At 28.9% G+C, this 27871-nt stretch overlaps 1 protein-coding gene across 1 annotated transcript; it reads left to right on the top strand.

Moving 5' to 3' along the window:
* The first annotated feature begins 16726 nt into the window (after window positions 1-16726).
* LOC112513692 lies at window positions 16727-17450 on the top strand. Its single transcript, XM_025120032.1, has one exon. The coding sequence runs from the start codon at window positions 16797-16799 to the stop codon at window positions 17280-17282; it is 486 nt and encodes a 161-aa protein (XP_024975800.1). The 5' UTR covers window positions 16727-16796; the 3' UTR covers window positions 17283-17450.
* Window positions 17451-27871: the final 10421 nt, after the last annotated feature.

Below are 27871 nucleotides of genomic sequence, written 5' to 3'. Positions count from 1 at the left end.
TGATTTGGTAATGACCGTTCGAAGGTTTCTTTGACATGCAAAATGTATGTGCATATGTCTCTATATATATGTGAATAATTAAATAAATAAATATAATTTTTGCATTAATTGTGATATAAAATATTATAATATATTTCTTTATTGGTAATAAAATAAATATATACTTTTTAATATTTTAATAATCCGTTTCAGGAAGTTTGACTATTATGAAGTTATCCAATATAAAGTATCTATGAAAATAGAATTAAATTTATGATGGAAAATAATTAATTATTAATTTGTTAGATTAGGATCAAGATGATATTAAAATTTTCGAATATTCTGCTCGATTTTATATGGTTATATATAGAAAAATACAAGACGGGATATTAATATTACGAAATAAAAATAAAGGTAAAATTAAATATTTATAAAAAAAATGGATTTTGTAATTAAATATTATATCCAGCTTCATTCTTCTTCCATTTTAAAAAGATTGTAGCGGTTTTTGTTTGATATTTTAAATATTGACTAAAAGGTTATTTGAAAATTGTTGAATGGTTTAATATAGACTGTAGAATGATAAAAATGTTCTTATGATATAGTGTAAAATGAAATATAATTGTTTGTTAATTATTTACAACGAAATTAGGGCGCTAAATAGTTAAGGGAGATTCATGATATAAAATCATTCAGATGGTTTTAGAACCATTAAAATACAAACTTTTTCTTGTCAAACAAGATTCATCTCTTAACGATTTAGAAGTTGTCTGTTAATGAAACTATTAAGAGGTAAACACACAATCCCTAAATGGTTACAAAAACTAAGAAGTGGATTATGTTTTTTAGTCTCTGTGGTTTATCAAAAATTACGGATTTTATTCTTGTGGTTTCAAAATCTCGGGTTTCATTCCTATGGTTTATAAATCATTACATTTTTCGTCCCCGAGTCCAAAACATTGCTTTTAAGTATGAAGTATTAAAATGTGAATTGATTGTAGACTATAGGGATGAAAAGGTAATAAATTTTAAATCATAAGAACGAAAAATGTAATGATTTATAACCAGAGCAGTAAAAATTATAATTTTAAAAACATAAGGATAAAATATAAATTTTCAATAAACTACAGGGACTAAAAATTTAATTTACTCAAAATTAAGAGTAAACTATAAATTTGGTTATGTGGTTTGTCAAAAGTAACACTTTTCATCCATACGATTTTTAAATTATAAGATGGTCATAATAGTTTGCAAAAACGTCGTGATTTAGTCCCTTTCAATAACGACCATTAAGAAATTATGTTAAATGAATGACATTTTCATCATTTTATCGGTTTTTTTGTTTTTACCTAATTAAAAACTACAGAGACCAAAATTATAAAATCGATTTTGATTTGGTAAAATACAAAAATAAATTGATTAAATGATAAAATGCCCATTGTTGTAAAGAAAGTTCTTAACTACGTTAGTGAGAAAGACTAAAACTGGACGTTTTTACAAACCATGATAACCATCTTTCAGTTTTAAAAGTATAGGGACGAAAACTATCATCTTTAATAAACCACAAGGACCAAATTTGTAGTTTACTCTAAATTTAAATTATCAAAAATATGATTACTATTATAATTTATAGTTCAACTTAAAGGCTCACCATTGATAACCTAAATTTCTATACTGATGTAGCCAATAATATGGGCTATAATTTTGTATCAAACCAACCAACATATGTATCAATCGTATTAGTTAAATTTGTGCCAAATACAATCAGTTGGTAATATGAAAACTTGGTTGGCACACGGTATAGGAAGTCGCTTACCACGGTAATACCATGGTACCAAAATTAATAAAATATTAACTAATAATAAAGCATAGTTATTAATTTTTAGGTTTTGTATCACGACTTTCTTTTTTGGTATTTAAATGTTGGCATACGGTATTGGAAGTCGCTTACAACGGTAGTACTATAATTATGTAGTATTTGCAAACTCAAATGTCATAATTCTTTTTGAAATAAATAACAAGCTTTTATATATGTAACTTGAATTTGGTACACAACAAGTACCAAAACGTACCAACTAGGAACTGGGGGTTCTAATTAAGTTGATACCAAATACAATTGGTTGGTATACAATATAGAATTTTATGTATCGATAATTGGTCGATATATGGTATTCGAGAAAAAAAAAACTTGATACAGTACCAAGTCCACCTATGACCAAATAACCAATAGGTTGTGAAACTGTTTGTTTTCTATTAGTATTATCTATATATTATATTATAAAGCATTTAAAAACTAGTTTTTATGCATAAAATACTGTTTATTGATGCATATTACTTAAAAATTCAAGATTACAACTTAAATCAGTATTACCGTTTCCAAATCCTACTCCCTTCAAACCCCTCCACAAATAACGTTTTCACTTCCTCTTACCACTCTCTGTCGCCTCCTCTTTGTTCGTTCTTCATATCGGCTATCACACTATCGGTCCATGTCATCGATCTCCCTCTTTTTGATATATTTGTAGTGGTCACAAGTAGTTTTATTTTAAGACATTTCTAGTTTGTTACATCCAGTTTTTTGGGTTAAATTAATGTAAGTAACCAATTTTTAGAACTTTAATGAGTTTATTTTATTAAAACAAATATTTAGGAACTTAATCATTCAAAACGCGAAAGTTTATTGGTTTTTTCATTCAAGAAAATAATACAAAAACTTAATCGTCCAAAATAAAATAGTCTTCCCCTACAATTTAATGAGAATCACTAAAAAGTTACAAATTCATAAAAACTGATATTAAAAAATTTATTTTTTTACATTATTTTTTTTCATCATATGTAACGGAAAGTTAAAGCCAAAAAAATAAAATAAAAAATAATGAATACATTTTACATTATTTAATTTAAATTAATTGGAAAAAAGTAGTAATTAATTGTGACAATTAATAACTAGAAATTGTGATCCTTGTTGTTTAAATTGGTGAGAATTATGAATACGTTTTACCTATTAATATAAGAAAATCGTACCCATTCTTTCTTGAAGCTTTATTTTTTAAGAAAAAGGAAATTATCTTCAAAACTATAATCGTTAACTAGTTTTATTTAAATATAAAAATATGTAAATTATACTAAAATTATATAAATTATCTATACTATATTATAAAGCATTTGACAAAACTCTTAAAAACCACTTTTTGTGCATAAAATACTGTTTATTAATACATGTTACTTAAAACTCAAGATTACAAGTAGATTGTACGTAAGTACAACTTATTAAAGCTCCATATCTGAATTCGTGTAACTAACTATAGATAAACATGATCAAATACAGGATAAACATCTCATTTTAAATATATAAAATCTAAAATATAATCAGGATAATCATTGAGTTCTAACATAATCTTTATAAATATTATATTATTAAACCAAAAATAAATTACTTTCTTATTAAACTTAAATTAAATCATAATAAAAAATTAAATTAAAGAAATTATTTAAAAAATGAGAACTTCTAAATAGTTGATTTGATACTAATATTGATATATTTTTTTCAAATTTTTATGATATCTTCAAATTTACATTTTATTCAAATATAAAATCATTATTACTTTCTTAAACACACCTAAAATTGTATTATTACATTGACAAAAACAAAAACAAAAAAATAGAACATTAAAATCGAGATGTATCTCACTATATTGCACGAGTACCCTTTTAGTATTAAAAACAAGCATTTTTTCTTTTAATTTAAAAATTGTACCGTGATATTTTGTTCTTAAGTTTTATTAACCAGATATTTAAAAACGAATATTTAAATTTATCCGTAACGGGGATCTGGCCCCACCACGCCAGTATTTAAACTAGTTGTTATTTAAAAAACTTGAAGTAGAATTTGGATGATTCAGGGGGTGTTTGGGAAAGCTTTTCAAACTGAATTATTGACTTATTTCAGTTTGGTACCGGAGATAAGTCATTTTGGAGTGTTTGGATAAAAAAAAAGTGCTTATACCGGTACCAAACCGGTAATAAGTCGTTTTTTATAAGTTAATCCATACTGACTTATGAAAATTGACTTATTACCGATTTACCATTTTAACCCTGTCTAAACACCCCCAATCGATCACGTCCCCAAATCACGTCTTCTCCAAAATCGATCAGATCTCCAGGTTACGTTTCTCCAAAATCGATCTYTTCTCATCGATCTCTTCTCCAGGTACGTCTTCTCCAAATCGATCTCTTATCGATCTCTTCTTCGATCATCATCTCCTCTTCTCCAATCGATATCTTCTCCGATCATCATCTCCTCTTCTCCAATCGATATCTTCTCCGATCATCATCTCCTCTTCTCCAATCGATATCTCTTCCCCTCCATATATACATCATCGTCTACCCTATACGATGAACAAATCGATACCCTAACCCTAGAGATCGATAACCCTATACGATGAACAAATCGATACACTAACCCTAGAGATCGATAACCCACATCTGTATCAGTAGCCATAAAATACAGGTGCATCTCTTGCTCCTCACCATACAATCGCTCTCCCGCCTGCATACATTAACCCTAGAGATCGATAACCCTGTCCTTTTTGGTCATTTTACATATATAAGCAAAACTTGCCAAACACTAAAAAACAACTTATCAGCTTATTGCAGTTTGGTACCGCTATAAGCTAATCCAAACACTTTTTACAAAACTCCAGTTTGATACCGCATAAATTAATAAGCACTTTTACAAAAAAACATAAGTTGTTTTAAATAAGCAATCCCAAACACCCCCTCAGTATTGTTGGGATTTGCATGTCTCACATAGACCCAAGAGTAAAACTACGTGTCTTATACGTTTTAAATGTCCAGATGGCTCTTGGGGTCTTTTGATTATGATAAAGGAACGGGGAAATTACTCGATACCCAATTACTTAAAATGATTTTACCTTTTTAGCCATTTTTAAAATCATTTTTTAAAATAGCCAAAATTTACCAAAAAAACTTTAGGCAGAAAAAAGATTTTTTACATAACGTTTATTTTCAGGAAAAAAAATGAAAAATTATTTAAATTTTGAACTTAGGATAATTGTCAAGTTATAATAAAATAATTAATTATTATCTTTATAAGAAAAATATATTATTAAACCAAATATAAATTATTTCGTTATTGTACCTAAATTAAATTATAATAAAAAAATTGAATTAAAAAAGTACACAAAAATTGAGRAATTTTAAATAGTTAATTTGGTACTAATATAAATATATTTTTGTCAAATTTTATGATGACTTTAAATTTATATTTTATTTAAAAATAAAAACATCATCGTTTTCTCAAAAATCACATAAGACCATATTATAATATCGACTCAGATAAAGAATAAAATAAAATATTAAAATCAAGATGTATTTCATTGCATTACGCGAGCGCCCTTCTACGATCAACTAAAACAAATAAAAAAATACGTTTGTTAACCAATTACACCATTACAATCATCTCGTCAATACATTCAAAACAATCCTAATATTGAATATCTATTTTTTAATTATATTATTAGATATCATAAATACATATGAATTATTTTTAAAACTTACACTTTCTACCCTTATAGTTTTTATTTAATCTGTAACTATAAGAGTATAAAATGTAAGTATTAAAAATAAATCATAATTATTACTATTTACAATTTAAAATTAAATCCAAAATACTTAATATTAGGCTTATTCTGGACGTATTAAAAAACAATTATAATGGCGTAATTTATAAAAAAAAACATATTTTTTTTATGTATTTTAGTTATTATACGATTATGTGTATTAATATAATGAAAGTGTAAAATGAAAAATGAAAAAACTAGAAATATAAAGTGAATTAAACAACTAATTATCGGTGTGTAAAATATAAAAAAAAATATAAACTTTATGCAGAAAAAGATTTTTTGTATAAATTTCCCTTTTTTAGTGAACTTTTTTTTAGAAATTATTTTTCTTTTTTTTTCTTGAAAATAAACTTTACGCATAAAATCTTTTCTCTGCGTAAAGTCTTTTTTGTAAACTTTGACTATTTAAAAAAAAATAGTTTCTAAAATATCTAAAAAGTAAAATCACTTTAATAAATTGGCTATTTGAATAAATTTTCCTAACAAAATCGTGTTGATATAGATATGGTGGAGGGAATATTTTTCAAACTGGATTTCTATAAATGTGTAAAGACAATAATATGTCATATTTAAACTTCAGTAAAAACGACACACTGTAAAACATATTCTTTTCTAACATACCATAATTGTTTGTCTAAAATGTACGACTTTTATAATTTATTATTAATAGAGTCGTTTATACAATTTTAAAAATAATTTTTTAAACAAATTGCAGTATTTACTGTCAATTTTATCTGTTATTTTGAATTGAAAACTGGTCAAAAAGATGAATTAAAAATAAACAACTAAAAAAATTGGTCAAAAGAGTTGAACACTTTTTAATTCCCTTAAAAATCTATTTTACAACCTCCTAAATCACTTTAATTAAAAAAAATGCATTATTTAATACAAAAATATTATTTAATTTTTTATATATTATTTCATAATGGGCTTTAAGTGGCCCATTTAATACATCCATAAGTTAGATCACTAGAGAAGCGTTTTGATCTTCTTCTAAATTGGGCTCATAGGCCCTCATTTGCTTAGTGGGCCAGCCATTTAACTTGAAGGGTAGGAATGAAGTAGAAAGTGCACCCAAAATGAAATATAAAAAGCAATAAAATCGAAATTGGCACCAATGTATTAGAATTCTCAAATTTGGAAAGTAGTTATATGGGCCAAGAATCTTACCTGGTAACATATCAAGCGCCAAGAATCTTACCTGGTAAGAGCGATGATTATGATGGAGAGTCTTACTCGATAAGTGAGGGTGACGACTCTTACTCGGATAAGCGCTTACCGGGTAAATTGTTACATAGGATACCGTTTTGATGTACTACAATCTTATCCGATAAAAATAAATTATAATGTCCATTTCTACTGGTAAGCACTTACCGAGTAAGCATTTGGGTAAACGACCCCTAAGTTTTTTTTTCTCCAGTACCGTGTACTATCTAATTATAATTGGTAAGCAAAATCTTATACTATGTATCAACCAACTGTAATTGGTACCAACTTCTTTTCAGTTGGTACATGTTGGTACCAATTTTGTACCAACTTTATTCGTTCAACCATAAAATGGTTGTTCGATTATGACTTAATCTGGAAATCAAGAGTTATTCAGACATCTTAAGAAGGACACTTGTTTACATTCGATACAAACTTTATACTTAAATACCCTTCTTTTTAACACAATCCCATCCTCAATAACAAAAAGAAAACCCTCAAACCCTTAGCGCCGCCATCCCTTGAAGCTCTACAACGCCTTGAGCACCTCGATTACCTCCATCGAAGCTCTCCTTGTCGTCGCCTGTCTACCGCTGCCCGTCTTCCACCACCATCATCTTCATCCTGTACCCCCCCCCCCTCTTATTTTCCCTCTCTTTCTCACGAGATCCACTGCCAAAGTTGTAAACGTTGTTTTGGAAGGTCATTTAATCAAGGTATTTGTTTTGGGTTTTTATTAATCGGTAATGGGTTGGGTCATGAACATAAGTGGAGGTGATGGGTTTTGGTGATGGCTTCCATGCCAGCTCAAAGGGTTGGATTTTTTTTAAGTATATAAATACTATAAACTTACATACTCTCCTTAGCTTTGGCACGTTTGAACCCCTAACCTCCTAGTAGGTCAACGACTACGATAGTTCTAGGTTGGATTTCATGTCAGGTGATGACTCAAATTGGGGATTTATACATCGATGATCAAACCTGCTATATCATTTAAAATCTTATTTGATAATTCGATTATTTATTTGGATACTAAAAAAAAAAAAAAAGCAAAAACAAATACTATTTATATTGTCCAACCAGTTTATTCAACAAATGATCGAACTTTAGGCATACTCATACAGACAACTAAGTCAAAATAAAAAACTAAACTCATTACTGGCTTAATGATAAACCAACTAAACAATCTATAAGTTTTCAACACTATTCCATCACCCAAACCATATTTTAACTGTGATTCAACTGTACACAGTTAATACAGGTTTGGTTCTCAAACTAAACCATTAACATAACACATACTTCTGATTGTTTTTAATTTAAAAAATAAAAACCTAAACAATATTAATCCACAATCTTTTTGCACCAAAAGATTTTATAAAGTTTGATAATAGTAGAGGTGATCATTTACGGGTCCGGGCCGAGCCTGGGCCGAGCTTAACTTGTTTTTTGTTTAAGGGGCCTAATATTGTAAAAACACAAACCTTTTTTTTTCGGGCTTGACAACTTGCCATAGTCCATCTTATGGCCGGGCCGGAGTTGCCCACGGGCTAACGGGTCTAAAAGTGTAACGCTTAACTAACAAATATGGAAGCAAAAAGTAAACAAAAAACATTGTTGTAATTAAAACTTTAAGCAACTACTGACTCTATCCATTGTTGATCAATTATAACTTTTGACATAATGATGCTAACAAAGATAATGTAAAACCTTTTGGGTTCTTAAGAAAAAACCAAAGAGTCTCAACTCCCATCTTATAGCTTTAATAATTTAATTTTAAAATATACTACTATAATTTTAATTAATGGTAAACAAATATTAATTATAAAACATAAATGGGCCAAGTGGGCCTGTCCATGTTTATTTTTACATTGTCAATGTCCGTCCGTTAATATTAACGAACAAACCCGGGACTGCCCATGTTCTCGATAATGGTTGTCCAAACCCGTATTTCTAGCAGGCCGGATAAGCCGGGTCTAACGGGTAGTTCCGCCATATACAACTCTAATTCATAACTAAAAACTTAAGAAAAAAAGCATATATTTTTTCAAGGGCTCAGATTAAACAAAAAAAACAAGTTTCACTTGATTTTTATTTATATTATACTTATTAAGTGCAACAACTTGATCTCGAGGAAAACTAATTCGTCTGTGCGGCATTTAGGACAAGAAAGAATCCTTGTTCGATCAGTCGCTGATAAACTTACATGAAAATTTCGAAGGTGTAGGAAAAGTGTTTAGGTGGTGGCAAATGGTTCTCTCAACTTCAACTTGACCACGAACCTTTTTGTTATTTTGGTCTCGAAAGATCATCATTCACTCTCAATTTGCTCAAAAAGATTATATCAGTTGGTTGTTTGGATTGCTAATTTGCTATGCACGAGATTTGGGTTTATCAGATAAATGATCTTATAATATATTTTTCCAAATATATTGTTTGTTGATTTTTTAAAAGGTAAAGACAATAACAGATATTGAAAAATCAATGCCTAACAAAACAAACAACCAGACAAAAACGAAGGCAACTGAATTTGAATAAAAAGATCCTTTAAATTTTAGAACATATGTATGTTGGAGTATAACAAATTATAAACAAGAATCAAATACAAATAAACTTACCGTTATGAACATTAAGTTAGTATCCTTAAAATCAAAATAATTAGAAAAAAATTGTATGGTAATGAAACTAAGGGGCCGTTTACCAAGCACTTAACCGGTAAGGGTTTATCGGTAAAATTTTAAAACTATTATTTACTCTTCCAATGAGATAATATGACTTGATAAACACTTACCCGGATAAGTGTTTGGTAAACAGTCATATGACTCCCTCAATCGCTCACACGACTCCATTTATCAACTCAACTACAATACAATTTGTAGGAATTATTGTGTTTTTAATATTGTAATTATTTATAAATGATATTTATATTTATATAATTAATAAAAAAATTGAAATTATTAATAAAATTATATCAAAAGTAGTTGGTAATAAATTGGGAAAGCTTGATGTCCGGAAACATGAAGCAAAATGATAAAATAATCTCTCAACTTAAGATCTTCAGTTTCTGATTTTTCTTCATTTTTTATTTATTTTTATAATTCTATTCAAAGATTTTCCAAATAAATGTCCAGCTGGGAACAGAGTGTCTCTCTCTCTCTCTCTAAATATAATTTTCTTTTGAGTTCTTGATTTTTCATTTTGGAGAATTTGTCGAAGATACGTATATATGTGTATATAGATTAAAGAGTATAGATCACAAGGAAGAAATTCAAGTGCGAACCTAGCTTTCTATGAAAACCGAAGGACAAACAAGAGTGTGTCCTCATTCATCATGAATAATGAACGTAGATCTTTTACAGTATCCATGAATTTTTTTGCACCATTCATAATAAATATCCCTTAAATGTGTTGGCCTCGTGACCACCTGCACTCGCTTTGTCTCTCATTTCACAACGGAAGTTAGGTTTGCAGTTTAACACACACACACACATATATATATATATATATATATATAGAGAGAGAGAGAGAGAGATGAGCGATCAAATGCAAACCACTTAATTTGTAAAAATCGTGCAAACATCATTCAACCAATCATAATTTTTCGTTTTGTTCATTTTTTTTTTGTAATTATGAGAGGTTGATTAATCATTTTTTATTGTGGAGGGTATTAATCATGTATATTATCATATTTATTATTTTAATTTTAGATAAATACATGAAACAGTTTCATTAAAATTTTATTAACTATTATATGAAACAATTTCATAACCATATATATGAAATAACTTCATCAAAAAAGTATTATATGAAACAATTTCACAAGATTAAACAAGTTTATGAAAAAATTTCATAAGATTAAACAATTAAATCAATGGATGAGAGTGGTTTGCACGGTTTGTACAAATTGGGTGGTTTGCATTTAATCACTCCTCTCTCTCTCTCTATCTCTCTCTCTCTCTCTCTCTCTCTATATATATATATATATATATGTTAAATTGCAAACATAACTTCCATTGTGAAATGAGAGACAAAGAGAGTGCAGGTGGTCACGAGGCCAACACATTTAACATTTTATTTGAAATTTCCCCTGTATGTGTATGTATATTTTATTTGAAGTATCACTTCAAAAGTTTTATATATGAGCATCTTTTAACGTTCCCTACTTCTTTTCTCATGATATTTAACATTTTATTTGAAATTTCCCCTGTATGTGTATGTATATTTATATATGTACGTGCCTAGGATCCATAATGAAATTAGTGATGTTGTGGTTCATGTTGTAACCCGCACGAAAAAGGTTAAACATGTAATGCAAATCCTCATTTTTAACGTCTTGTTTTATGTGTTGTGGTATGATCAAAGAGTGAGGCACATATGGCAAGCTTTATAATAACAACAATGTTTTATATGGCAGGTGAATACAGTAAAGAATAACAAGTGCAATTAATCCACCTATTGCAACGTTTTGTACTACATTTAATCGACAATCATCCATCTCGTATTTTTGCATATACATTTTGACTTGTTCTTTTATATATATATATATATATATATATATATATATATATGACGGTAATTAAATGAGAACCATAAAATGGTTGAGAACCGTGAGAATTTATCTAAGCCATAATTTGGTTTTGATCTTACAGTTTTAATTGAAAGTTGTTTTTAATTAGAATATGACATAATCGTCATTTTGGTAACACAGATTCACCATATGAAACACATAGATTCACCAGATAAAACACATATTCACCATATGAAACACAAAAATTCACTAAATGAAACACATACCCATCATGCTATTTTTTCCCTCATGAAAAAAACACAATTTTCTGTTTGAAAACTAACAACAATTGTAGAATTTTCACCCGTAAAAGCCTTCAAATCACCATATTTGACGATCCCCTATGCTCTGTTTCAGAACACTACCGACCTCATCTAACCTCATTTGCAACAAGCTCATATCAGAATTCCCACTAACAAACTTAAGAATTTCATCTTTAATGCACATTACAGTTAATATAGATAATTCTGGTTAGGAAAACACACCAATTTTTATTTTCTGTAAGTTTTCTAAGAAGATGCTAGCTGCATCAATAGCAAACCTTTTGCAAAGCTCATACCCATTTGTGCAGCTAACATAAGACGAGTTCCAACAATTCTTTTCTAGGTTTTTGAAGACGGCTATCGTTGTCGCATTCCTTGACGACGCTGTGAGATTGAACGCGACCGCACAAATAAGGGAACCGATCTTGTGGAGGCGGATGTCACAGAAGCATACGTTGCACTTGATCCTAGGTTTCGTCATACAGTCGAAAAAGAGGGTATGTGTGGTAGAAATATAGGCAGTTTCGTGGTCTCAAGGATATGCTGTCATGCGATGCCGCAGAGAAGGAGGATTCGGTGGCAAGAGACGATGGGTGAGATGAAGCTTATTTACTGGGTTTAAAAACCCTAAGATGTCTTTCAATTTTCTTTTAATTTGACAAAAATACCCTTATAATACCATTTTATTTCATATAGGCTTATTTTTTAGATCAGTGCTCAAGGTTTGAAACCTTTTTTTGGTCCCCACATAATATAATCCTGTCCTGTGTATATATAGATTTAGAAAAATGTTGTAAAATTAAAAAATAATAAAAAATAAATTAAAAAAGAACATGTGAAGCAGATATTCCGAAATCATGGATGTATTGAAGATCTTAATTGCATATCTTATCGAAACCCTAATCCTTTATTATATAATTAAATCAACACGTACACTGAACTTAGACTCCCAATCATAATTAAATTAAGAACCCATGTTCCTCATCTATTATTTTATATAATTTATTATTTCAAATTATAATATGTTATAACAAAAAACACACACACACATATATATATATATATATATATATTAGAGAGAGAGAGAGAGAGATAGGTTGGTTATTATACAACTCTTTATATTTGTACAACCAATACAACTCAATCTCAACCGTCCATTTAATTTGATGAAGATGTGATTTCATAGAAGTTTTGATTGTTTCCTAATATAAAGTATTGATCACAATTAATTAACTCAATTCATCTTCTATAAATATTCAAATAATAATAAATGAACTCTCATCATTTCCATAAACATCTCAAGTTATTGGGTTGCATTGGTTGTAAAAATGTGATGAGTTGCATTTGAAACAAACTCTCTCTCTCTCTCTCTCTCTCTATATATATATATATATATATATATATATATATATANGCATTTGAAACAAACTCTCTCTCTCTCTCTCTCTCTCTATATATATATATATATATATATATATATATATATAGGGTTGGGTTCACGTGAGACCAATGGTTTTTCGTAAGACCAATTTATGTTTATTGATCAACTTTATAAGTTAATGATTTAATGATCTAAAGTTGCACGGTGACAATTTTGTTATTATTGAGAAGTCTCGTGACAATTTTATGATTATGATTGTTCAGATTGTAGATCTAATCCAAAGGTTGAGATTTGAAAATTAGTCTTACGTGTCTCACGAAAAACCTTTGATCTCACATAATCTCAAATCCACACACACATATATATATATATATATATATATATATAATATTGAAGCCCATTTTTTGTATGTCTTATAATATATGAAAATTAATAATAATATGCAACAAACGGTATTACAAATTCTTGTGGAACTTAATAATTAAATTAAAATATTAAATTAGATTAATTGAGTTTCCAAGTTGGACCGAGGATGAAGACAGACTCTCACACGTTATTTAATTGGTTTATGTTTTCGTCGTGTTCTACCTTAGATTATTGAACCCTCGTGCATTTTAGCATCGGAATAATATTTAACATAACTTATTAATTAATACCAAAATAATCATAAATAATAATGCTTATTCGCTTTAAATAAAAAATATAATTTAAGTAATGAAAAAGAAAAGAGAAAATTGCATTAAAATGAAACCAACTTTTGGTTGATTCCTATTTTAAGGAACAAACTTCAAAAACCTTCATTATAGGTTTGCAACAAACTTTTTATTTATTTTAGGGTCTGGTTTACCTGATTACCTACTAATAATGACGTGTCTCATTAGGGTATGTAGCAAACTTTTTATTTATTTTTTCCTTTCCCAAACATTCAAATTTAAATTTATAAAATGTGACATAGTTAGTTTTAGAATCATATATTTTATAGGTATAAGATTCTTAAATCAGTCTTATTATAATCTGATTTACTTGATTTTCTTTAGACAGGACAGTATAGGTTGGTTGAGGATTATCTATATATATTATAAATCATTTGACAAAATTCTTAAAAACCATTTTTTATGCATTAAATACATTTTATCAATGCATATTACTTAAATTTCAATATTACAAATAAATTGTGCGTATGTATAACTTATTAAAGCTCCATGTTTGAATTCGTGTAACTAACTGTAGACAAACATAGTCAAATACTTGACAGTTATCTCATTTTAAATATAAAAAAAATTAAAATATAAATTGAATAATAATTGAATTCTAACAAAATACTTGTTATTATCTTCATAAAAGATTGATATCATTAAATCAAAAACAAATGATTTCATTATTAAACCTAAATTAAATTATAATAAAAATTTGAATTAAAGAAATTACACAAAAAAGCTAAAACTTTTAAATATTTAATTTGACACTAAAATTGATACATTTTTTTTCAAAATTTTGTGATACATTCAAATTTATATTTTACTCAAAAAATAAAAACATTATCGTTTTTTCAATACCACATAAAATCGTATTATAACATTGACAAAGACAGAATAAAACGAAACATTAAAATCAATATGTATCTTACTACATTGCACAAGTACTTTTCTAATTTATTATAATTTATGCACAAACACTCAAATCAAATATTACTTATTTACCATTAACAATTTAATAAATTATCAATGATATTGATTATGATTTGTACATATTTTTAAGTTTATCTTATTAAAGCTTATTTTATATATATTAAATAATAACGGTAGTTGGTATCTTGATACGGATTGAAGCTTCCTTGGTACTTACAAATTACCATAACATGATTAATTACATAAAAACCTATAGTAATTTTATTTATTTATATATTAAATTAAATATTATCAGTCAAAATGAATAATAAATAATTATCCGTTCAGATCCAAATTTAATAACAATATAATTGTAATTAGAGCGTTGAATGGTTAAGGGAGACTTATGGTACAAAATCATTCAAAAAGTTTTAGAACTATTAAGAGACATACATTTTTTTATAAACAAGATTCACCTCTTAATAATTTAGATATTGTACTTATAAATAAATTATATTATATTTATGTTTTTTTGTTTTAAATAAATTATTTTTGTAGAAATGAGTTTTTGAGTCCACCATGTTTCTTGTAAAAAGGTGCAATGGAGTTGCAACAAGTAACAAAGACGGCTCATTCCTAGATCCACTTCAAAGCAATTATTAAAAAAGTTATATTTTATTTTACACGTTAAAGTAAACTAAATTTGTACGGTTATTGGATAAGCATTAATTAAGATGGTGTTTAGGATTGTTATTTAAAGTGTTTATTAACTTATTTTGGTATGACACCGGTAATAAAATATTTTTAATGTTTTGATGGAGAAAAAACCGAAATGATTATACAGGTTTGGCACCGGTAATAAGGAGTTTCCAATAAGTTATTTATTTCTAATTTGTTAACTTATTACGGTATGGTACCGGTAATAAAAAGTTTTTAGTGTTTGGATGAGAAAAAATAGTATAACTTATTCGGTGTGATACCGTCATAAGCTAATCCAAACACTTTTTATAGAACTCCAGATTGCCACCGTATAAGTTGATAAACAATTTTACAAAAAAAAAAACATAAGTTGTTTTAAATAATCAATCCCAAACACCCCCTAGTGCCATTTAACTTTGAATTGAGCATGGTAAGGTTATGAAAAATTTGTTGGAGCTAAAAAAAACATTCAGAACCTCTATTTTCTTCATTTTGGCGATGTTGAGGGCATTTCCAACATATTCTTCAAAATGGAGAAAATAGAGATTTTAGAGTGTTTTAACATTTTTTTTTTGTTTTAACAAATTTTCTAAAACTTATCTCTAAAATTGAGAAAGTATGAGAAAGAGTGTAAAAATCTTTAAAATTATAAAATACACCAAAAATGAATTATAATAAAAGAGAATTTTTTTTTAATATATTTCCGGTAGAAACTTTAAAAGTAAACATTTAGATAAAGAAATAACATTTTATTAGATAAATAAAATATTTTAATAATATAATCAATGTCGTAATCTTTAAAATAAAAAATTTATTAGAATTGAATATATTTTTATTTTAAAGATTTTGAAGCTTCATTTTCTTTATTTTAACTCTTTTACAGATGCCCTTAAGGACGCTTTTAAACCACCCTGTACATACCAAATTAAAAAGATGGATTAAGGGTTCTTTGACAGTTTTTGAATAATTTGGTGCAAAATGATTGAAAGGTTCACATAATATAGTACAAAATAAAATATAGTTGTTTAATAATTATTCACAACGAAATTAAAATGCTAAGTAGATTAGGAATATCCAAGATACAAAATCATTCAGATGATTTTACAACCATTAAATTACAAATTTAAGAATTTCTTTCTAATACACGTCAGTCATTAGACTCATTCTTTTATTCTCAGTCTCAGGTACATAACTTTAACATGATTAGATGCATGTAAAATGAAAATGTAGCCGTCAAAACTCTAAAGTGTAAAATCTAAGAAATTTCTGGAGCTACGGCGGGGGCATTCTCGTAATTTTCATTCAATCCAACCTCGATATAATACACACTCCATGTCCACCGCCAATATCATTCGTACGGTCTCCTCCTCCTCCTTCTGCATATAAACCCTCCGCCATTAATCATCTTCCACAAATTTCAAAAACTTCCAGACTCGAATTGATTCGATCGCCATGGGAAATACTTTAAGGTGCTGTTTATCATGTTTACTTCCCTGTGGAGCCCTAGATTTGATCAGAATTGTTCATTTAAATGGCTACGTTGAAGAAATCACACATCCGATCACCGCCGGCGAAGTTCTCACCAATTACCCTAATCATGTATTGAGTAAACCGTCGTCTCAGGGAGACGTCGTCCGGCGGATCCTCGTTTTATCCACCCATTCCGAGCTCAAAAGAGGTGGTATTTATTTTCTGATTCCGGCTTCTTCTATTCCTGAAAACAAGAGAAAACCTCGCCGGAAAAATTCCGATAAACCGGTGAAAATCAAGGCGGTGATGGTTGATGCTAATGTTCAAATGTCCGTCTCCGGCGACGGTGATTTGAAGGTGTCTGGTGGTGTTGTGGCGGAGAAGAATGTCGGGCGGCAGAGAGTTCGCCGGAGTGTTGACGGTGGAGATTGGCGGCCTCATCTTGAGAGCATCTTTGAAGAACAATAATTATTTGATAATTATTGGTTTTTTTGGATTAGATTATAATTTTTTATTTTAATTCCGAAAAACGACAACAATTGATTTGGGCCAAAAAGACCGGTCTAGGCCGGACTGGTTCTACTGTGTATACGTGATATGACTATTATTAAATATCTAAAAATGTTTAACAACAAATGAAAAACAGTAGTTGCTGAATGGTTTGATGCAAAATGATTAAGTGGTCAGAATGATTAATAGACTTTCATGATATAGTGTAAAATGAAATATAATTGTTTGGTAATTGTTTACAATGAAATTAGTACGCTTAATGGTTAAGAGAGGTTCAACACAAAATCATTCAGAGGGTTTTAGAACCATTAAGAGATATTTTTTTTTTACCAAACAAGATTCACCTCTTAATGATTCAGATGCTGCCTCTTAATGGAACTGTTAAGAAGTAAACAAACAACCCTTAAATCAATTTGCAAATCAGAATCAATAACACAATTAATATATTGTAATTATTATACATATTTGATCATGTCAAAGCCTAACGAAACACCACCATCTTGTTGATATGGCAACATCACGGTACTTAACAAACACACCATTATCTCGTGTTTGCAGCAAAGTTCCTGAATACTGCTACATCCTCTAAATCAGTGCAAAATGTTTACCACTATTGTCGGTTGAAGTTTATAGTTATGATCAGTACGAGCACATCATACAACTCTAAATGAAAGCTGCTTGCCCTCAGTAATAAAAAACAGCGATCCCTCCCCTTCTGTTACCTACTTTTACTCATATCTTCGCGGTATACCTCAATACAAGACAAGCACAGGAAAGGATATTCAATCAAAACCGGGCTATCACCCTATCTAAGCAGGTTTCCCCTCTCCTCTACGGAAGTCATCTTTGAATCTATTTCAGTTCCTGTGTCTATCGCTATCGTCCTATTTTCTCACTCGTAGGGGTCCGGACCCCACAAAGGGGGAGGGAGTCGACTGAACATCTCAGCCATTGGCGGGAATTTCGCCCGCATCCGATCCCCAATTCTTGTTSACCCCGGATGATCGTGTTGGGTGAATTGTGACCTCGTACAATCGTGTCGGGTGAGCAACAGCCGCTTCGTCACAGTACTTACTTATGGGCTAACAGGTCACACTTTGGCCAAGTATCCTACAAAGAGACTCCCGAGAGCCAGAAGTATTAAAGGAATGGCCATAGGAATGGCCATAGGAATGGGCGCATCATGACATCGTAAGATGTCTCGCCCGAATGAATTAGTTGGTCCTAGAAATGGCGCTATTCGATGAATAAAACATATTTTATCGGATAAGTCAAGTCCCTTCGGTCAGTTCGCTCATAATCTGAAAGCTGAGATTAAGAAACCCAGAAAGTCGGCAAGCACCTAGCTGGCGAGGAAGGAAGACTAACTAGCTCTTCCTCTATTTATTTGATGAGAAATGCGAAACGAAAAAATAAAAGATAAAAAACCCTTCTACTGCCCCTTTAGACAAATAACCATGTTTGTCTAAAGGGGCAGTAGAAGGGTTTTTTTGGAATTGATAGCCTTTATACTGGATTTTCAGTTGAAAGCTAACTTCAGATACTCTAAAAAGTATTGCAAAAGAAAGCTTGCTGGCCTGTTGGGAGAGTGGAACGAAGTGATTCTCGTTAGAGACCTTCCCAGTCCACTTCCTCTCCTAATATGATAAGGCGCTTCCTCTCCTTTCAGTCGAGCTAGTTCACATTTTGATAACAACCACATGTAAAACACTCACATACAACAACTAAACACCCATATCTATAAGTTTGGCATGAACACGTCAAACTTGCAGTATTTCCCTTAATCAAGTTTAAGCTACACAACGCGTATTCCAGATTAAAATACAAACTCACATGAATTACAAACCTTTATTTAACCAAAATCCCAGTATCGAACACATGAATTACAAATGTTAAACTTAGACAATGTTACCGACAATAATCTGTTATCCTCCAATTTTTTGTCCGTTCCTTATCCCCTAATTACGTAGAACGATATCGTTATTTTGATGAGGAAAATATATATATATATATATATATATATATATATATTAAATAAAATTATATGATTAATGAGACATGAATGAAAGAGGAGATTTTGAGATAACTTGTTATTGTTGGGTACCTTTTTGTTTTTTTTTTTGCAGGAGATATTTGAACAAAAATTCACATGGATTTGTGAAACGGCCCTTCAGGCTTCTACCAGTTGGAAAATTATGTGGGCTTATAGGTTGATATATTGGGCTGTGTGTGTAACAGCCCATACTAAGGCCTAGAGATGGCCAAAAACCGGTCCCGGGCCGGTCCCAATCGGTCCTCACCATTCTCATAACCAGCCATAACCGGTCCCGGCGTAACCGGTCCCGGTCTCGGTCGAAAATGATAGGACCGGTATAGGTACTTTATAAACGTTATGGGCCGCCGGTCCCAACCAGTCATTCATTAAAAAAATAAGATTTTTTATTTTATTTTTTTAATGATATATATTTTTAATACATTATAAAATTTACAATTGGGTCACTCAAATACACTTTAAAAATACGTTTTAATATAATTAAAATTACGTTTTCTTATAAAAATACATTATAAAATTATTTAAAAATATATTTATTTATAAAATTAATTGAATTTTCGGGCCGGGCCGGGCCATAGTCGGTCCCATAACCGGTTCCGGTCCCGGTCGGTCCCGGTCCCACGAAACTACCAAAAACCTCAACCGGTCCCGGTTTTCGGTCCCATAACCAGTCGTTACCAGTCCCGGTCCCGGGCCGGTCCTTTGTCGGTCCCGGTCCCGGGCCGGGTCGAGCCCATTTGGCCATCTCTACTAAGGCCTAATAAGGTCTTAATGACTTTATCTATACTATATTATAAATTATATAATAAAAACTTTTAAAAATCATTTTTTTTGCATATAATGTTATTTATTGATGTATATTATTTAAAATTCAAGATTATAAGTAAATTGTGCATAAGTATAACTCATTAAACTTCATGTTTGAATTTGTCTAATTAACAATAGATAAACATAATTAAATTTATTTAAAAAATCTAAAATATAATTAGGATAAACATGAAGTTTTAACATAATACTTAATTATTATATTTATAAAAAAGTTAGATTCTTAATCAAAAATAAAAAATTTCGTTGTTAAACATAAATTAAATTATAATAAAAAAATTAAATTAAAGAAATTATAGAAAAAAACGATAACTTTTAAATAATTAATTTGTTACTAATATCGATATATTTTTTTCAAGTTTTTACGATATCTTCAAATTTATATTTTATTGAAAAAATACAAACATTGTCGTTTTTTCAAAACCATATAAAATCGTAATATAACATAGATGGAGACAAAATAAAATGAAACATTAAAATCGAGATGTATCTCGCTGCATTGTGCGAGTACCTTTATAGTTCCTAATAGCATATGTCGTTTTGTCATGTTTAAGATTAAAGGTGTTTGTTTGGGGTATAATGACTACTAGAGATGGTCAAAAATGAGTTTTTGACCAGACTGGGCCTAAATTGGTCCCAAGCCAAGATTTTTATTTTGTACAGGGTCACATGGTAACAGGTCCTGATTCTCGACCAAAAACACTCGGCCCATTCGTTATATTAGGGGTGTAAAGGAGTCGAGTCGAATTGAGTAGTAAGTTATTCTAGTCAAGCTCGAAAAAAAAAAATACCAGACTCGAGCTCGAATAACTTTTTCAATTTAAGCCTCGAGTTCGAGCTCAAATATTTTTTGAATTATTAAGCTTGAGCTCGGTACTCATTTATAGATACGAACTCATGATCGTTAACTCGTTTACAATCTCAAGGTTGATAATTTTTATCTTTTTATTGTATGATTTAAGAACATATGAGCATGTTTGCTCGAAGAAATGTTTGCTCGAATGACTCGGCTTGACTCGAAAAGTTTAATCAAGTTTTTCGAACAAGACGAGTCGAACATTGGTGTTATGGAGCTCGACTCGATAACTTAAACGGGTTTTATTTTGTGTTCGAGATTGACTCGAGATAAACAAGCTTGAGCTTGAGTAGCTGTTAAATGCTCAACTTGCATAGACCCTTGCTCTATATGCAAAGCCCATTCCTTAGAATTGGTCCCAAACCCGGCCCAAATCGATACCAATTTTTTTTCTTTTTAAAATCAATTTTGAACATATAGAAAATAATGTTTAAAGATATTTTTTAGACAATATTTTATCCACTTTAAATTCTGTAATTGGGTCATTCAAATGCATTTTAAATCTTTTTTATACAAACTGTTATATATTATTACGATTTTTGAAATTTAGTATTGGAACACTTCAAAAAAACTTGAAATTTTTCAAAAGAACTTAAAAAACTTGATATATTTTTTTTATAAAAACTATTTTTTTTTTAAATCAGGCTTAGGCATAACCTTGAATTTCTGTAAAAAAAACATAACGGGTCCCGGACCGTCGGTTCATAACCGGTCCTCTAGGGTGCACAAAAACCCAACCATCCCATCAAACACAACTCGAAATAACCCAACCCAACCCAACCTGAAGCGACTACATAATCATTTGTAAAATCTTCAAATCGTACGTATTTAGTTGGAATTGGGTTAGAGCCATTTAAACCGGAACCAACTCGATGAACCGATGTTTTTCTATATAATCTATACCGGTGATTTAGTATGATCATTAAAACCTTAATTAATACTAGAAGTATACCCGTACAATGCAACGGAGTTCTGAAATCTATACTTTCTTTTTTTTTTGTTGTTTGTCTTTCTCGATTTTATTTTAGGGAGAAATCTTGAGTTAGGTTAGTTATTATTTTATCTTAAACTATACATCAATATGGATTTTAGTTAAATTATAAATTTCTAAGTTTGTGGTTTAAGTTGATTCCTATTTTAGTAACGTACTTTTGAAACTTTCATTTTGGTGCCTAAGATGTAAAGTTTTAAACATATAAGTATCCGGGTAACCGGTTATCATACTGATGTGACAAGTGATATGATATTCAACTCAGTATTATTTGCTTACGTGGTTAGTAACATGCATTTTTTTAATCTAAAATTAGTATTCAACTGATTACCTGGATACTTAAATGTTTAAAACTTTACATCTTAGGTACCAAAATTGATGTTTTAAAAATATGTTACCCAAAATAGAAATTTCCCTTTAATTAAATGAATTTTAGTAAAAAGAAGATAAAATGGATGTGGAGGGAGTTGTTTTAGAAGACCACATGGATTTATGTTTGAAAGATTGATATTGCTGACAAAAATAGCAAAAACATTGGATGAATCTGGTCAATAAGTATCGTTACTATTTATTTAACATAATTTATTAAGAGTTTTGTGGGGTCACCTGACAATGAATCTCTCTACTTTTCGTTTTTTGTCTTATTATAACAAACTTTACAAAATATTTTTAACAATTATATCAACATATATTATATAATGTAACCACATTCATTTCAATTTTAATGTTTTTTTTATTTCAATTAATGTTATAATACGATTTTAAGTGGTTTTGAGAAAATATAATGTATTTATTTTTAATTAAAACATAAATATGAAGATATCATAAAAGATTAAAAAAATATATTGATATTAGTACTAAACTAAATATTTAAAATTTCTTCATTATTTGTGTATTTTTTTATTTCATTTTTTCTAATTTTTGGTTTGATGATATAATTTTTTTTATAAAGATAACAATTAAGTATTTTGTTAGAAGTCAATGACTATCCTAATTATATTTTAGATTTTTTATATTTAAAATCAAATGTTTATCTGCAATTAGTTACATGAATTCAAACGTGAAGCTTTAATAAGTTGTATTTGCATGTAATTTACTTATAATCTTCAATTTCAAGTAATATACATCAATTAAAAATACTTCATGCATAAAAAATGGGTTTTAAGAGTTTTTGTCAAATGTTTTATAATATAGTATAGATATTCCAGATAATTATCAGTTCTTTTTTATGGGACGAATTTCTATTGAAGGACAAAATATCGCTGACCTTAATCCAATCGTCAATTATCTTCAAGTTTCTTGCAATAATCAAGTTAGTCATTCAATTTGTTTACAAATTTTTGTTTATTAATTCTAAAATTTAAAACGTATACTCATTTTAAAAGACGTATCAAACGATTTATTTTTAAAAATGTAATATAATTTGTAACGTAATTATATAAACGTTCACTCTTTGATTATATAAGCTTAAATTCTTGTTAACGGCTCCTAATGATGATTGGACATCCTAAAATACTTTTATTTCAGTGTTTTTACAATTATATGGTAAAACGTAACTATATTTTCACTAAAAAGTTCGAGTCTTTTGCTGTCATTGCTTATTGGACAACCCACGCTAATTATTCTTAAGAGACGGTTTGTCATAGTATCAACCCGTGTGACGATTGACTCAAATGTCAATTACTCTTATTGCAAAAACGATCTTCAAACTGCTTTTCTAAATACGTAAATGTTAAAATAGAAGCAAAACCTCGATTTACAATGTGACACGGTTATGTTAAAAATCCGTATGTTCGGAAATAGTATTCAATTTTCATCAAACCAAACTAAAGACGGTACTAAAAAAATCCAAATATAAACGATAAAGAGACTGAGAATGCAAGAACAAGAAAAACAGATGAAAAATATATGAGTCAGATTAAAAAGAATAAATACTCGTTTTTTTAGTATAGATTGTTTGACACCTGTTTTGACTATATTTAATATGTTTTCGTTCGAAGGGTAAAAAAATGTAGGTTCGTGAAAGGTACAACCGTATTAATCTGTTGTGTGACACCCAAGTTCGAATCCTTTTAGTTTCATTTTCTTAGTAAAAAAATATTTATTTTATTTTTTTAACCATTCCTATTTATTCCATTTTTTTAACAAAAAGTATATTTAAATATCAATTAAAAACAATATCATACAATATAATTAATTCTACTTATTTATTAATTGGATTTAATTGCTTAAGAAAATATAAAAGTAATTAATTTCTTACGTGTACGATGAGTTATTGGAAGCTTCTGTTTAAATTACGAATTTGACCATGAAGAGCGTGATCACCAAGTCATTTGGAAGGTTCCTGCCCATGTTTGACCCATCAAACCAAACCCGACCCTTTTTTTTTTTAATACAACTGTCATGTGTAATCATATATTACGTCATCGATGACGTATGCATATTAATTAATCTCATCACCAACCGACCCTTCATCTTTGGAAAACGACATCCTCTTTATCTTTCCAACATTCTTGCCAACCCCTAATCCACCACGTGCTCAATTTATCCATTTTAATACCTTGTTTTAAATTCTTATTAAATCTAAATAGTCGATAACTCAAAATCGATATAATTTTACTGAATACTGAAATAATCGAGATCGGATTTAACTGATATTAAATCAAATGAAAATACAGTCAACTTAAGAAAAGCGTGAAAAAGAACAAATCACATGTGATTAAATAGTATAATCACATGTTATACAAGCACGTTGCGTGACTAGCTATCGTGCAGACGAGTTTTTACACGACTTTGGTTGCGGTGAGCTGGTGACCAAGTTGTCTGTGTTCTTTTGGATGTGTTGTATCACATAAGAGATGGGCCGAAAAAGGATTTTAAGTGATGGCGTAATTTGATATAAGAAATAAAATCTATAGAAAACCTTTACAAAATCAGTATAAATTTGTTTGTTGGTTCCTTATCTCTGCACAAAAGGAACCCCTGTTCGAAACATGTTTTTTTTCTTTCAAAAACGTAGAACACAGAGTAAATTATGTTTTTAGTGTTTGTGGTTTATTGGAAATTTTTATTTTCGTTCTTGTGATATTGAAATTACGATTTTTCATCCCCATGGTTCATAATGCATTACCGTTTTTGTCCTCCTGAATGAAACTTTATTGCTTTTTGTCCCTGTGATTTACAATTCATTTTTATTTTGATTCCTCGTATTTAAGAGTAGTGTTCAGCTTCCAAACCATAGGGATGAAAATTGTAATTTCTAACAAACCACGGGGATTAAAAATAAAATTTACTCTAAAAGATATCTATAACATTTGACAAAAACTCTTAAAAACATTTTTTTATGCACAAGGTACTGTTTATTGATGCATATCACTTAAAATTCAAGATTACAAATAAATTTTGCATAAGTACAACTTATTAAAGCTCCGTATTCGAATTCATGTAACTAACTGCAGATAAAAATAATCAAATACAAGATAAACATTTCATTTTAAATATAAAAAATTTAAAATATAATTAGTATAATCATTGAGTTCTAACGGAATACTTGATTATTATCTTTATAAAAAAATTATATTATTAAATCTAAATTAAATTACTTCGTTACTAAACATAAATTAAATTATAATAAAAAAATTGAATTAAAGAAATTACACAAAACACAATAACTTTTAAATAGTTAATTTGATACTAATATCGATATTTTTTTTTTCAAATTGTTATGATATTTTCAAATTTATATTTTATACAAAAAATAAAAGCATTATCACTTTCGCAAAACCATATAAAACCGTATTATATCAACATAAAAAAATAACAAAACAAACCATTAAAATTGAAATAAGTTTCAATGCATTGCACGAATACTCTTCTACAATAAAAAAACACAAAATTTAAGTTTGAAACTAAGAAATTTGCACAAAAGCAACAACGTTTACCCATTTCGCCATTATCAAATTGTGTCAATAGTTTAGTTTCAAAAAATACAGGGACATCAACATAACAATACGATAGCATCCTTCAGAAGCGTAATTCTTCCCATTACGACAAAACCATGAAGCAGTGGCCTGTGCTACTGTATGCTCCTATGTAGGTGCGCCTCTTTATCACATGAGTATTTACTCTATAATCAGTTATAATCTGGTCTTTCTCGCCCGACTTCTTGCATAATTCTCCATATAATGTTGAACTATCATCAACTTATCTGAAATTGAATGATAAAAATACAGTTTTCTTCGGAATTATTGATTTGATACTTATATCACAAATTAAAGACATCGAATTCGATCCGCATGTTGTTTTCTATATAAAATATTATTTATCGTCAAGTAGCAGGAAAATAGTCTGGTTGTATATGTGAGGTATCTTTCAGACTAATTTTGAAATACGAAGCTACAACGACATTTCAATATATTTTAATTGTAATTTATTTGGTTATTATCAAACAATTTCTAATTTATAAACAAAATATTTTTTTCTATTAAATTATAAATACAATTATATGGTACCAAAAACTTCCATTTATTTATCTATTTGTAAATAGGGTTTTGTATTTAATACATCAAAAACTACTATGTATTGAGCTGATGTAAAATACGTATAAAAATTGTTATTTTTATGATTTTATGTTAAATGAACGATCAAAAAACGTTGAGAAGCACATTGATGTATTTAATTTTAAAGGGATGCTTGAATGTGCGTTTAAAATGGTTAAATGAACGATAAAAAAACGTTGAGAAGCACATTTTATAACAAACGTCGCGTCCTATTATAATACGGGATATGACACTTCTTACAAAATAATTAATGTGACATTTTTTTTTGTTAAAAATGTCCTAAAAAACTTGTTAAAACGTTCAAAAGTGTTCTATAAGCTTATTACAACATCTTTCGATATGACACCTTTTCCCCCTGTAAATAAAATATTATAAAATTATCTATTAAAACGGTTATAATTTGTTGACATTCTACAAACCCAATTTTATTATAGTATTTAATATGAAATGATCAAAATCAAATAAATCAACTTTAACTAAATTTGTTGCACAAAGTAGTGTTTGAATGTGTTTTTGTTACTAAAAACTTATTATCATTTTGTATGTTGGTGTTTGACAAATTTTTTTAATAAAATAAATGTACATAAATAATTTTGCTTTACCTTTAGATAATTAATTTTTTTGAAGTATATAATATTTATATATGACAAATGCAATAAATAAACTCATACACCCTCTTCATCTATATTGAGGTTTGAACCCCTGACTTCATAAGAAGCCAAATGTTACGATACCGCTACTACAAAGGTTCTTTGGTTAGATAACTAATTTCATTGCAATTAATATTTGTTTTATAAACAACTAGAAAAGTACCCGCGCAATACAGCGAGACAGATTTTGATTTTAATGTGCTATTTTATTATTTGTCTCTGTCGATGTTATAATACGATTTTATGTGTTTTTTAAGAAAGCAATAATGATTTTATTTCTGAATAAAATATAAATTTGAAGATATCATAAAAAGTTTGAAAAAAATATATCAATGTTAATATTAAATCAACTATTTAAAAGTTCTTATTTTTTATGTAATTTCTTTAATTTATTTTTTTATTATAATTTAATTTAAGTTTAATAATGAAATAATTTATTTTTTCTTTAATAATATAACATTTTATAAAAATAACTAGAAGAGTACTCGCGCAATGCAGCGAGACACATCTTGATTTTAATGTTTTATTTTATTCTTTGTCTCTATCGATGTTATAATACGATTTTATGCGTTTTAAAGAAAACAATAATGATTTTATTTTTGAATAAAATATA

Source organism: Cynara cardunculus (genome assembly GCF_001531365.2).
Source record: "Cynara cardunculus var. scolymus isolate 2C chromosome LG 5, CcrdV1, whole genome shotgun sequence".
Lineage (NCBI taxonomy): Eukaryota > Viridiplantae > Streptophyta > Magnoliopsida > Asterales > Asteraceae > Cynara > Cynara cardunculus.
The sequence above is the reverse complement of the archived record's forward strand: the minus strand, read 5'-3'. Positions and strand labels throughout refer to the sequence as shown.